The 13,956-nt window shown below is 40.7% G+C and overlaps 1 protein-coding gene across 1 annotated transcript; it reads right to left on the reverse strand.

The window, feature by feature from the left end:
- Window positions 1-1,491: 1,491 nt before the first annotated feature.
- LOC148011326 (putative inactive receptor kinase At5g58300) lies at window positions 1,492-5,913 on the reverse strand. Its single transcript, XM_087670897.1, has 3 exons — window positions 4,144-5,913; window positions 3,107-3,774; window positions 1,492-2,440 (listed from the first exon to the last, which is right to left on the reverse strand). Exons 1-3 carry the CDS (start codon window positions 5,438-5,440, stop codon window positions 2,375-2,377), a joined length of 2,031 nt encoding a protein of 676 aa, XP_087527023.1. The 5' UTR covers window positions 5,441-5,913; the 3' UTR covers window positions 1,492-2,374.
- Window positions 5,914-13,956: the final 8,043 nt, after the last annotated feature.

The raw sequence follows: 13,956 nt of genomic DNA on the forward strand, positions 1-13,956 counted from the left end.
CATAAGCATTAGTAGAGCAATCAAGTGCTTGTTGTCCAAACCAAAACTATAATGTTCTATCTGAAACATAGAATTGAAAACTATATAGAATCAACTTTGTGAGTGTTTAAATTTGTAGCTCTCTTGTGCTCTTCGTTTCTAGCTATAGAACACCTAAATTTGATATCATATGCAAAAGTTATGGCCAAAATATGAAAGTGCTGTCAAGCTACCATAATTGTCCATGACTTTTGCAGTATGCTCGATATCCACTCAAAATGAATATAACGACTACTTCTTAGCTCAATAAGCACTCAATAAGGTTCAGCTAGGCCTAGGGAGTTCCTCAACAAGGCAGGAGCAAGCTAGAACAAGCCGAGACTCGAAAGAAAGACTCAATGCATACCTTGAGAGGAACCATGGAACCTTAAGCTAAAGCTTCTTTATAGGCTGAAGTAAATGACCGCTGAAGCTCCTCAAGTCCAAGCTTTGATACCAACTGAAAGGTAGAGCTTGAATGGAAGCACATGAGTGAAAGTAAGAGTATCAAGAGCTATGGAGGATGGAGCAAGAGAGCAAGAGAGAGAGACAAACCACATGCAAAAACTCCAGCAGTCGCTAATGTGTGTAAGTGCAAAGCAATGTATCGGTCACTCATTTTTTTGGGCCTATTCACCAATAAGCTACCCATGTCAGCAATAGATGCTGTAAACTACAAAGCATGATAATTCACTCTATAGCGCAACTTTTGCAAATTTGGATGTAGATCACTTGCCAATCTAAAGTCAAATTTTGTCAAACCGATAGCCTTCTTTCTTCTTCACAGAAGGGGCAAAACATATTTCAGGTAATAATCTGGTTGGGACTTCCTTGGTGCCCTTATTGAGTAGAACATTTCCCTTGTTAATCTTAATTTTGCAGGTTCCTCCTTTACAATAATTACATCAGGTGCAAGTGCAGCAATTCACATCAAAGATGTCACTGAAGTTGCTATAGAAAGATCCATGAGTGTGTATGACTTTGATAGATTCAAAATGCAATAGCACTCTTGAACTCAATGCTCAAATGCAACCAAGAGCTTGCATGTTGAGGAGTGAGTGGTAGTATGGCTTATAGGAACGAGTATAGTGGTATTGGCACAACATTTGTAATTAGCACAAGGTAATTAGCCTCTAAGCAAGTCATGTTGTGCTTTTCTCAAGAGATTCAAATATAAAATTTTTGCTTAGTTCCCCTTAGTTTATGGATGAATCCCATGCGATCATACAACTTTAGGGCATTTTGATTTTTGCATCAGTAGGCATAGTTCATAACACAAAATGGTAATAGATGAAACCAATTTATTCAGTCATCAAGAGATCAATTGTTTTGGGTGCTTTGCTGAATAAGGAAATCATTAGTAATGAGTTAGTAATACAAGTCAAAAATCCTACATTAATGTTTATTAATTCCATATACCATCCCACAAGTTTAAAGAGAGTTTTTTAATGAAATTACTAACTTGGGGTATGATGTGCCATGTTGAATAGGGTCATTGGACCCCTTAACAGGATGATGGAGCATTATGCTTGCATCTAATGCATGTGTTGTCTAGGGATTGAGACCTCTTTTTCCCTTTCCTTTGATGTTACTATGTCTAGATGAAATAAGATACATGAGTTGCTTGAATACCCAAACACAAGCCCCTTAAATTTCTCAGTAGCTCTAGTATTGATAACATGTAGTAACCTAAAGGATTAGAATTTCTCAAAGGAGAAGTTCAAAGCACATCTCTAAGGCCTAGCATGGAAGGCTAGAAGACATGAAATGTCCACCCTTATTGTGTAGAGAGAAACCTCAACCATTTGCAGCATTCAAGGCTTCATCTAATCAAATCTGACATTCCAATTCTGTCAGAAAAAGCAAGATTCTCACTATGTTTATGTGGCTGAAGATGAGTGTAAACTTAGACAATAATAAATGATAGCTTGTTGTTGGGGGTAGATTTTGAGCTTTAAATTTTGTCACCTTGAGCATGTTTTCCACAGTTAAGAATAGTCATGAGATGTCCTTTTAGCAGTCAATTGGTGATACACATTCATAGAAACCTATTTGATCAGGTCATCAATGTCAAGGGGAGATTGATCCCATGGCAATTATGGTCAAAATTCAATGAGCTTTACCCTCAAAGAAGAGGTCTAAAGCTATAAACCATTCATGTAGTGATCCATCTACTTATTCTAAAAGTTTCCCAAGCTTGAGAAATTTTTCTTTCCTAGCCCTTGACAGGTCTGATGTGCTGAAAAGAAAGGTTTTTAGGGGAATTCAGGGGAATTCTGTCAATACAGGCACATGCAAATTAAAAGTGGTGATTAGTCCAGTTCTGATTGCTCTTTGATTATTGCGGCTCACAAAACTAGAATCCAAAGGACCTGTCATCTTCATAAAATGGGCTGGTGGCTTTCATAATGGCACTGTCATCCTGCACACACAACCCAGAAGCTTACTGTTTCAGAACTTGAAAAGCTGTATCACTTTATTTTCCCTGTGCTAGAAAATCCAGACACAAGATATTGTATGGACTCTCTGTAATCCGTGTTTTGCATTATGATGTATTACATTATAATCACAGAACTCACAAACCCACAAACTCATGCATTCTTGCTAATTTTTGCACTTGTTATCATGACTCTGCTTTCAGCACTTGAAACTCTGTGTTAGATCATGCATTCTCTGTCATTTGTGCTTTCTATTAGACTCTATAACATCACTCACAAGCCTACAAGCTTTGTATCACAGCATGCATTCTGTCAGTTGCAATTATATTTAATGAGATTGAGTCTGATAACCTCAATCTCTGTCATTTGTGCTTTCTGTTATGCTGTGCTACATCACTTACAAGCCTACAACTTCTGTATCACAGCATGCATTCTGTGAGTTGCAATTGTATTTAATGAGATTGAGTCTGACAATCTTACTTCTGTACTAGGTTTTTCTGTACTTGGAAAACCTGTATGTCGTGCATTCTCTGTCATTTGTAATCAAGAACTGTGCAAGTGTGTAATATGTTGTTTCAATGATGTAATCAAGAACTGTGCACGTGTGTAATATGTTGTTTCAATACATACGGGATGGCTAAGATGCTTACACTGCTTGTGAACTGGTCATGCATGCCAAATCTCCCTTGCTCGATGGACATTGATGGGCTAGTGTAGTTATATTCATCTTCCTTGATCTCTGTGATCATCTTGTAGACCTGACTCATGCGGGGGCGTTGATCAGGCGCCTTGTTGATGCAGGCCATGGCAATCTGCAGTGTTGTGACAAGGGCCTCCTCAGAGGCGTTGGTCACAATCAGGGTCCTGTCAAAAACCTCAGCTGTCCATTCCTCACGCACCACGGAGTGAACCCATTGGGCGAGGTCAAAGGCTTGAGGGCTGCCACCATGCACAACATCATTGTAATCTGTCAGTCTGCCTGTCAGCATCTCTAGAAGCAGGATGCCGAAGCTGTAGACATCGGCCTTCGGAGAGATCTTTTTGGTAGATTCATACTCAGGGGCTCTGTAGCCAACCATCCTTACGGCAGCTGTGGAAGGAGTCAGCAGGGGCGCAACCCCAAAATCGGCAATGCAGGCCTCAAAGTTTTTGTCAATCAGAATGTTGGAGGCTTTGAGATTCCCATGTGGCATCTTCTGGGACTCACATTCATGATGCAGAAAGGCAAGTCCATTGGCCACTCCCCTAGCAATTCTCAGCCTGGCATTCCATGACAGGGGCTTCAGGGCGGCACCGCCTGCTGTCGCTCGGCGTTGGCCTGTCAAACCACAAACAGAGCATTAAACCGGGACTGTTGGAATGTAAGTGACATTATCACAGCTTGCTTTACTTGTTGGTTAGGTTCACATTGAAAGCAGATAGAAAGTTGGCTGGTCTGAGGCTACATGCTTTGTGTTTGAGACTTTGGAACATCAGGAATCAGACTAAAGTATGACAAAGGCTTACTAGATGCCAAATACAGGTTACTGTTGCTAAGCATCTGTGAAAAACACACAAGCACAAAGAGGTTTGATGGCACTATCATCATTGCAATCTTATCGTACTCTCTTTTTGTGGAAATTATCATAATCATATAATCTTTTCGTACTCGGAATTCTTGTCTGCACATAAAGGAAGAGGGTCTTACCGCCATGTAAAAGATTCAACAAATTGCCATTGGGTAGGTATTCATAGACAAGCAGCTTCTCCTCCTTGGCATAATAGTAGGCCCACAAAGGCACCACGTTAGGATGTCTAAGCTTCCCCACCAGCTGCATCTGCTGCTCAAACTCTTTCTTTGCAATGCCATTAAGCTCTTTAAGTCTCTTGACGCATACTGCCCTTCCATCTTCCATCAACGCCTTGTAAGCACTCCCCAGACTCCCTTTGCCCAACAACTCTGCTGATGCCCTCAAGAGGTCCTCAAGCCTGAAAGTGTGCTTGTCCTCAAAAAAGACGAGCTTGGGCTTGTCTTCATTGGCCATGGATATAGTGCTAGATTGAAAATCCAGCTCCCCTCCACTCTCGGGAAACGTTCCTGAGTCGTCCCGATATTTATTGTCCGATTTCATCTGTTCTTGACCATGGCTTCTTGCATGCCTCTTCTTATAGTAGAGCAAAGAACCAATTGTCAGGAATAGGAGGAATGCAAAGTCCACTACCACGATTGCTGTGATCTGGCCTGTTGTTAGCTTCTTCTTTGAGGCGGCAGGGGCAGCACCATTTGACACTCCGGAGCTGTTCATACAGGATGCCAGTGGTGCCCCACAGAGCTGCACATTGCCACGAAACGCCGAATCTGGGAAATCCTTGGATGCAAAAGCCTGAGGTATTTGTCCCTGTAGCAGATTGTTGGATACATTGAAGTCATTCAGGTCTGTCTGGTTGAAAGCAGGAAGAGGTCCAGTGAGTCGATTGTTCTCCAAATGCAAGCTTAAGAGGCCTGAGATATCTGCCAAATACAATGGGATACTCCCACTGAGCATGTTGTTGGAGAGGTATAGTCGTCGGAGGCGGTGCGAGAGCGAGTTGGGGATGGGGCCTGTCAGCATGTTGCTTGACAGGAAGAGTTGCTTGAGTTGTGTGCAATTACCCAAATCTGATGGGATTTGTCCAGTAAGCCCATTTCTGTTAAGACTGAGTACTCTCAGATCACCCAGCTGACCCAGAGAATCTGGGGGTATTGGTCCAGTGAGCTGCATGTCATCTAAGACCACAGACATGACAAATCCATTGTCAGAGCACTTCACTCCAGGCCACGAGTTTGTGCATGGATCCCCGTTCACCCATTGCGCAGCGAGCTTGCTTGTTCCAGCGGGGTCTGCGGACCTAATGAATTTTGTGAGTGCATCCCCATCAAGCCTGCTAGCTATAACTAATGTTGGTAGCAGTAGCAAGGCAATTGTATAGCATCCTGAAGCAAGAGAAGGGGTTGCTGACGACATCTCCTTGCTAAGCTCCCTGTGAGTTGTTCAGAGAGAGATGGGAGAGTTTGATTTTTTGAGACCAAAACTTCTCCTTGCTAAGCTCTGTCTGAGTTGTTCAGAGAGAGATGGGGAGAATTTGATTATTGAGACCAAAACTTAACAACAAATCTGTATCAGAATCAATTATGATGGATATATACAGTGCAGCTGAATAAGCGACATACAGATGGTGCAGCTTTGATTGATATGGAGCTCTGAGACTAATTATGATTAGCAGCTCTAATGTGTACGCATTGTACCTTTCATCTTCCTACCAGTTGTTCTCAGAAGCAAATCAATGAAATGCAACCAGAAAGGGTTTTATTAGGCAATCAAAGGCGGCCTCCCGCTTCAAGGACAGGGCTATGGCTGATGGAATGGGAAGGAATGATGATTTCCCAGGAAAGGCAAATGTGGGTTATGCAGAGTATATGCAGATGATAATAAGGTCTGTTGTTAGATGTCATTGATAATAAGGTCTCTTGTTAGAGTACTATGGATGGAGGTGGCTAGTGGAGCATATTCTAAGGTTTGGAAAATTGTACAGGTCTTGATAATATCATATGAAGAGAATCACAAGAATGTTAGATCAAAATCAAGATTTGTGAAGGCAGGCAAAATGGGGTGTCGTGACATCTCATCATCATGGCTATACGTGCAGGAACAGCCAAAACAGAGAAATTGACAGGTTATTGAGACAGCCGGCTTCGCTTTCATCGATCTGATCGGCAGGCCGGCCTCCAACGCAACCCACATAACATTCCACACCCCCAAAGGCAACCCACCCACCACCCCATAATAATAATAATAATAAGCAACATCTTCATAATTTACCGCTTAATGATCGGGGAAAATTTGTTGCTTTCTCATGAATTTGCTGTATGTACATAGTCCGCTTGATCAGTACCCGCCGGCAGCATAATCCAGACCAATACATTCATACATAAACAACTAAATAAAATCATGCTCACACTCGGAAGCGTGTGGCTACAAGTGTTGCAAAAGATTCAATATTTTTTGTTGTTTTTATTTTCTAATAGGAAAAGTAGTATATATATATTAAGTGTAGCTTAAAGGCTTGCCAATAAGACTTTGTACGAGGAAGCTCACTTCACAAAATGATGAGAGAGAGAGAGAGAGAGAGAGAATACCACATGACAAAACCCAAATTAAGTAATAATCAAGAGCTTTTACTAGCAATAACAGTTCGTATTTCATGTTGCACGAGCCCATGCAAATGGGGCATGGGAGCTTGTTCAGTCTATAGTCAGGGGCTGGTTACACACCAAATGAGGAGGCCCATTTTATAAGCTCTAACCAATCAAAACACTTATTTAAGAGTTGGGTGTCCGCAATCCTTTACACACTGGAGAGGACATGACCTGTTGTTTACCTGCTAAGTAGGTGAACTCCCCGCCCACTTTTGGACGGGGAGTCTCTCCTACCCACTTTGTAAAGTGGTGGACCAGGAGGGTGCACTTTTTGCATTTGCAACCAATCAAAAAATTTATAAGTTTATTATTTTTTATTTATTAATAAATTGTGTCCATTTGGTGTGTAAAGATACGATGCCCATGTCCGCACCCAGTTCTAAAAAGTGCATGCCCACACTCTGGGCGAGGATTGGCTGTCCATCACTTGGTGTGTAACTAACCCGAGCAAAGCCTCTAGCTCGAATGTGGAAGTTAAGGACATCAAGAACCATTAGCACAGTAGCCATCACCACACAAAAGAAAAATAAAAGTGAAGAAGTGAAAGGCATTTGAAGGCTCTAACAAAGATGGTATGGAGGAATGCAATGACAAAGAAGCTTCCAAAGAAGCCTCCCTCAACCCACAGGAGGACTTCAATCCATGCTTGAATGCCAATCTCAAATTTGTTTTAGAAATCCTTGTAGTAGTGCTTAACAGAAATAGGGAGGAGAGAATGGATGGCTCAGCCAAGCAAGTCACATAATTGGATGTAGACAAGGCCAGTCATAATGTATTGCACTTTAACACATGAGCAGCATTTGTTTTGTTAATTGCGAAACCTCCGAAAGGTCTCCACATGGCTACTTGGTTTAACATCACTCTCAAATCAAAAGGCTATGTTGAGCAATCTATTATGGGGGTAGGGGGTTGTATGAGGTGGTATTTAGTAGTAAGAGTGCAATGTAGAAAATACTCAATCATGGAGTTTTCTTTTGGGGTGGATCTTTTTTATGTTATGGCATGGTAGCCAATGGAGATGGGTAAAGATAGCTTGTGGAAGGACTCCCCCGTTTGGGTGGAGGCCTCAAAGCTTCCAACCTACTTATAGAATCTTCTACTCGATATCGTTAAGGGTTTAGGTAGACCTGTTTATATTCCACCTCTTGCTAGCCCTCAAAGAAATCACATTTGCTTGCTTTGGAACACAATGGCAAAGAAGCTAAACTTCATTGACATTCACATTCCTACATGGGAGAATTGCGCCTGAAGCTTTGTTGTTGGTGCAAGTTAATAACCCATTGTAGGCAATGGAGCCACTATTTTAAAGAATGCCCACAAATGGAGGAAGAGAAGAATCAGGCAAAGTAGCTGGCTAGAGCGTCTTGAGTGGAGATAGTTAAGAATGTTGTAGACAGAAAATGTAAAAGTACTAAAGCAACTAGAGAGGTGGAGTAAGAAGAATGTCAAACAACTAAGAGTAAAAAGGATAAGCAAATCTCTCAGAAGTAACCAAAAATCCCCAACATCATGCTCATTGCAAGTCAAAATTCTTTAGAGTAAAGCTTCCATTCCAAAGAATAGTCATGGTCGAATCAATACATTTGCAGAACTCAAGTGAGTGCCATTAGAACAACTCAACACATAATTTCCAGGTGGGGATGCAAAAACACAGTTGTCTCATATGGGCATTTTCAAAAAAGATTTGGTGCACAAAAATCGGATGTTGGATACGTACGTAACGAGCGCCGGAAGGTCCCCAAGAACAAAGAACTCTACTTTAAGCTCAAAAATCAAGAGAATAGATTTGCATAACATGAGGCAAAAAAACCAATTAGGTACAAACTCCCCCCCATGCCTTGTGTGAGCACTTCACAAGGCATGTATTTATAAATTTATTCATATCAAAGCTAAAAAATAGCCCAATTTTACAAATAAGCATGCTTTAGCTTTTGTGGTTGCTTTTATCCAAATAAAGAATAAAGTGGTTGGGCGGCCCAAGAGTGTTGGCGGGCTGTGCCCAAATACAATGTCCAATAATGAAATATCTAAACCGTGCACCCATGCGCATACAAAATAATAAATATTTATCAAGTGCTTTAATAAATAAGTGCACCTAAATAAATATTAGCGCCATGCTTTTAATGATAAGACGCGTGTCCATCAAAAATGATAAAATTTTCTAGGTAATTTGAATACACGCTATCGCCCAATGCTTCCCAATGCCACCACTACCTGCTCTACACATCAACTGAAGCATTCACAATTGTTACAAAATAATAAAATTAAATCGACAAAAGTGAATACCTAGCAGTCTTTAGCCACAAAATAAATAAATAGGTTGAAACTCCGACCTAACCTTAATTTAATACGAGTGCACTCTAAAATCATAAACATCCATTAATTTAAATATGTATTTTGCAGAATCACCCACTATGGAGTCACCCACGTGCACATTAAATTAACCTGACACTCGAAAAGGACAAGCATTCCCATCAACTTCTCGCACAAGGAATCCACCTTGTGTATGAGCCCTGGTAAATACATATAATCACGGAATCCACCGTGGAATAAAAACTCACGAAATCTACCGTGGTCTCACGGAATCCGCTGTGGAATATTCCTCCTGGCATCATAACAATCTCACACACTCGAAATCTTGTTAGCGGGATGAGCGTAGCTCAAAGTCGGGTTTACAAGGCTTGTTTTCTTTTTTTTTTAAATGGCTTTTTGGCGATCTTTCCTTTTTTTGTGGGTACAAAAATTGATGAAATCCTTCTTCAACGAATACTTTTCCCATGTAGATTGCGTATAGCAATTTGTTTGTTGGAAATGATCTCTGTCACAACATGGGTGCAAACAGAGGCTTGGAAAGAGTTATAAAACCGGTTCAGGGTTGATTTAGTGTGAACTACTGCTATGGAGAAGATTTAAGCTTGAAATTTTGAAACTTTAGTATAAGCTTAAAACCTTAAGCTTAAGATTTTAAAGAAAAAGCTTTGACTAATCGTTTGATCTAACAGGACAAGAGGACGTTGACACCGAAGTTGTCGCCAGGGAGTACATACTATTGCCGTTGACGTTAAGTTTTGGAAAAGCTTAAGCTTTTCTTAAGCTTTTAAGCTTAATAAACTTAAAATTAATGAAATTTTCTTCTCTCTTCTTTGTTATACCCAAGAAACTTACAAAGGATCTTCCCGGGTCGTTCTCCGTCACCAGCAAAGAGTGGTCCTTTACGTTCTGATAGTATAATAGAGGGTTTTTCACTGCCAAGAACACATTGGTATTGACGGATTATCGTGAGATTGATTATAGAGCCCATTTATTCTAGGAGCTTCCCCTTCGCGCAAGATGGTAAGTGATTGGAAGCCCTTGATCTCAGCTTTGCTCTAATACCATTGATGCGCAAATCGGATGTTGGATCCATACATAGTGAGTGTCGGAAGGTCCCCAAGAACAAATAACTCTACTTTAAGCTCAAAAATCAAGAGAATAGATTTGCACAACATAAGGCAAAAAGACCAATTGGGTACAATCTCCCCCCATGCCTTGTGTGAGCGCTTCATGTCAAGGCATGCATTTATAAATTTATTCATATCAAAGCTCAAAAATAGCCCAATTTTACAAATAAGCATGCTTTAGCTTTTGTGTTTGCTTTTGTCCAAGTAAAGAATAAAGTGGTTGGGCGGCCCGAGTCGGCAGGCTATGCCAAAATATAAGGTCCAATATTGAAATATCTAAACCGTGCACCCATACGCATAAGATGTGCACCCATAAAAAATGATAATTTCTTCTAAGTAATTTGAATACACGCCATCGCCCAATGCTTCCCAACGCCACTGCCGCCTTCTCTATACATCAACTGAAGCATTCACAATTGTTAGAAAATAATAAAATTAAATCAACAAAAGTGAATACCTGTTGAGATATCGAGCTCCACTCGTGATATGCCAGGGTGACCGTTGTGCATTTATATCACTGACTTATTGCAGATGCGGTTGGTACACCGCCCATGAATAATAGCTAGATGACAACTATCCTTATCTACTCTAGTTCGTGGCTCAGTTAGTATGCCACCTTAGTTAGTTGAGTTTGGTTTGAGACCCATATATAGGGTTCTTCTATTTCTTTGTACTAAAGTTCTTTTGGCTTACACAACTAAGAAGAGGAAAACTGTTTTCAGCCTCCACCTGTGTGTGTATTCCCCCATTGTGCAAGTAAGAAAGCTACAAGTGAGACTCCTTCCTTCTCTCCCTCAATCTTGACATGGTATCAGAGCCTAGTTCATGGTAAAGAGCTCAAGAAAGCAAAACCAAGTACGCGGTGTTCTGGTAAGAGGACTAGTGTTGCTTTCATTTTTCGAGTTTGGGAGCAAGTCTCTGCATGTAGCACAGCCGGAAAGTGCAAGAGTGCAGTGTCTCAGATTGAGACGCCCTTCGCGGTGTAGCAAGAGGGTAGTATATGCTACGAAAGAGGCCTTTAGCCCTTAGTTCCTCTGTTTTTTTTATTTGAGGCCATTTCGGGGCCTGTTTTGGAGGCGGAAGTTTTCCGCACGCACTTAGGAAAAGGCCTTGTTTTTGCTGTGCGACCACTGTTCTACAGGCCGGTGAAAAGTTAATGAAGAAATTGCATCATATGCATGTGCGTAGAGACATTGGGAGTTACAGAATCATCCTTGTTGCCTGTTGATGCAAAATCGTCACTAGGAAGTGACTGTGTGGTCAAATACCACTTTCATCAGCTTTGCAGATTTTCCCTTGTGAGGCTGAAGCTGTGTTTTTTTGCAGTGACATAATTTTTTGCAATGTTCTGTAATGGCGTCTGATTCTCTTTCACAGATTATCACTGAAAAGCTTGACAAGAACAACTTCCAAGTATGAAAGTTTAGAATGACGAATTTCCTTATGGAAAAAGGATATTGAGAATTCATTGCAGGAAATGAAGAAGAACCAGTTCTTCCTGATGTTCCCAATCAACAGCAAATGCAGGCATTTAAAGGATGGCATGAGAGAGCCAGAAAAGTTATGATGTCTATCAGTATTTCAAACTCTATGATTGTGCATATTCAGGATGCAAGTACGCCAAAGGAGGCATGGGATACTTTGTCAAAAATGTATAGCACAAATACGCAAGCTAGGAAAATGCAGCTTAAGCAAGAGTTGCACAATGTGCAAAGAGAAAGTATGAGCATCAATGACTACCACATGAAGGTGAAGAAGATTGCAGATGCACTTGCTTCCATTGGGTTGCCAGTGGTGGAAGATGATGATTTAGTTTATGTGACCTTGAATGGTCTAGGAAAGTTTTATGCACAGTTCCGAACATCCATTTCCATCTGTGAGAGATTTCCTGATTTTGAGGAGTTGATTGCTCTTCTAATTTCTGAGGAGCAGAGAAATGGTGATGCATCTTCTTCAGGAGGAACTTCAAAAGAAGTTGTCTTCTACTCAAATGCTGGAAGAGGTAGAGACAGAGGTAGAGGAGGCCGATCTGGAGGCCGTGATAGAAATTAGAATATGCAGTAAACTCAAGAAAACTAGTCCTATGGAGGAGGGCGTGGTAACTCTAGAGGCAGGGGTAGCCAAAGAGGTCGTGGTGGATGGCAAAAATGCCAAAATGCAAACAGCAATGTTGAATGCTACTACTGTGGTAAAATGGATCATATGGCTAAAGACTGCTATAAAAAGCAGAATGACATCATGAATGGAAAAATGCAACAAGAAAATTATGCATCTTTTAGTAGACAGGGTGATGACAGAAATGAGCATTTGTTTATGGTGCAGTACATGACCAATTCTGTGACAAGTGTAGAAGAAAGCAACGATGTGTAGTATGTTGACTCATGTGCATCAAACCACATGACAAGTCATGCAGAGTGGATGCAAGTTGCAAGAAAAATGGAAAAACCAGGATTTGTGGAGACTAGTGATGATACTGCACATCCTATTGTGCAGATTGGAAAAATTCATTTGTCTATGTAGGATGGGAAAAAGAAATACATGTTGGATGTATTTCACGTCCCGAATATCACCAAGAACCTGGTTTCTGTTGGTCAAATGGTTGAGTAGGGCTTGCAGGCCAGATTTAATTCTCATGGATGCTTTGTTGAGGATATGAAAAATAAAGGTTGCTTGATAGCAAAAGGAAAGAAGAATGACAGAATGTTTACGTTGGATGCAGACATGCCTGAATTGAGTGCAGCAATGTTTGCACATGGGACCGATGTAGTTGCAGATATTGATATCTGGTATAAATGCATTGGGCATGTTAATGTATAGCAACTTAAATCAATGCAAGCCCAAAATATTGTTGCAGGATTTCCTAAAGTCAAGGTTGCATAAATGCATAAGGTATGTGAAGCCTGTCAATTTGGAAAACAGGCAAGGAAACCATTTCCTAGACATATTCAAGAGAGTAAGAAGCCATTGGAATTAATCCACTCTGATGTGTGGACTACTAAAGCTGCATCTATTGGAGGTTGTCATTATTTTGTCACTTTTATTGATGACTATAGCAGAAAAGTTTGGGTGTATTTTATGAAAAAGAAAAGTGAAGTGTTTGGGCATTTCAAAACTCTTAAAGCTATGGTTGAAAAAGAAACATGCCTGCAAATAAAATGCCTAAGGTCAAATGGAGGGGAAGAGTACCTCTCAAATGAGTTTGCAAGGTTCCTGCAAGAGCATGGCATAAAGCAGCAATATTCATGCAGCCATATCCCACAACAAAATGGAATTGCAGAAAGGAAAAATAGGCATATTGGAGAGGTACCATGCTCAACGAAAAAGACTTGCAAGATTTTTATTGGGCTGAAGCAGTTGCTACAGTAGTCTACATAATGAACAGGACTCCCACTGCAGCAATACATGGGATGACTCTAGAGGAGAGGTATATTGGTAGGAAACCAGATATTTCTCGTTTGAAGATTTTTTGATACATTGCCTATGTTCATGTGCTAGATGAGTTGAGATCCAAGTTGGATCCAAAAGCTGAGAAGTGCATCTTTATTGGTTATTCTCTACAGCAGAAAGGGTATAGATGTTATAACCCTTCTACTCGTACGTTTACAATGAGCAGAGATGTTATTTTTTATGAGATGAGTAGTTGTTATAAACCAGTAAATGTGATTGATGATGTAGATGCACAAAATGGTAATGCTGCACAGAATTCAGAGCAACAATCATAAAATATTAGTGGACATGGAGTGTCCTCTAGCAGTGGTTCACATTCTTCACCATGGAGAGGTAGATTGAGATAAGGAGAATCTCTTCAAAGCAATGCAGATAGTGGTATGCAGGTTTCACAAAA

This window comes from Lygodium microphyllum, chromosome 28 (assembly GCF_053477565.2).
Source record: "Lygodium microphyllum isolate KBCC chromosome 28, Lygodium_microphyllum_v1.1.10, whole genome shotgun sequence".
Lineage (NCBI taxonomy): Eukaryota > Viridiplantae > Streptophyta > Polypodiopsida > Schizaeales > Lygodiaceae > Lygodium > Lygodium microphyllum.

Coding starts and splice junctions, on each gene's coding strand:
- LOC148011326 (XM_087670897.1), bottom strand. CDS start 5,440: ATGTCGTCAGCAACCCCTTCTCTTGCTTCAGGATGCTATACAATTGCC. Junction 3,775..4,143: donor GTTGAATCTTTTACATGGCG/GTAAGACCCTCT, acceptor GTGGTTTGACAG/GCCAACGCCGAGCGACAGCA. Junction 2,441..3,106: donor ATGACCAGTTCACAAGCAGT/GTAAGCATCTTA, acceptor TTGTGTGTGCAG/GATGACAGTGCCATTATGAA.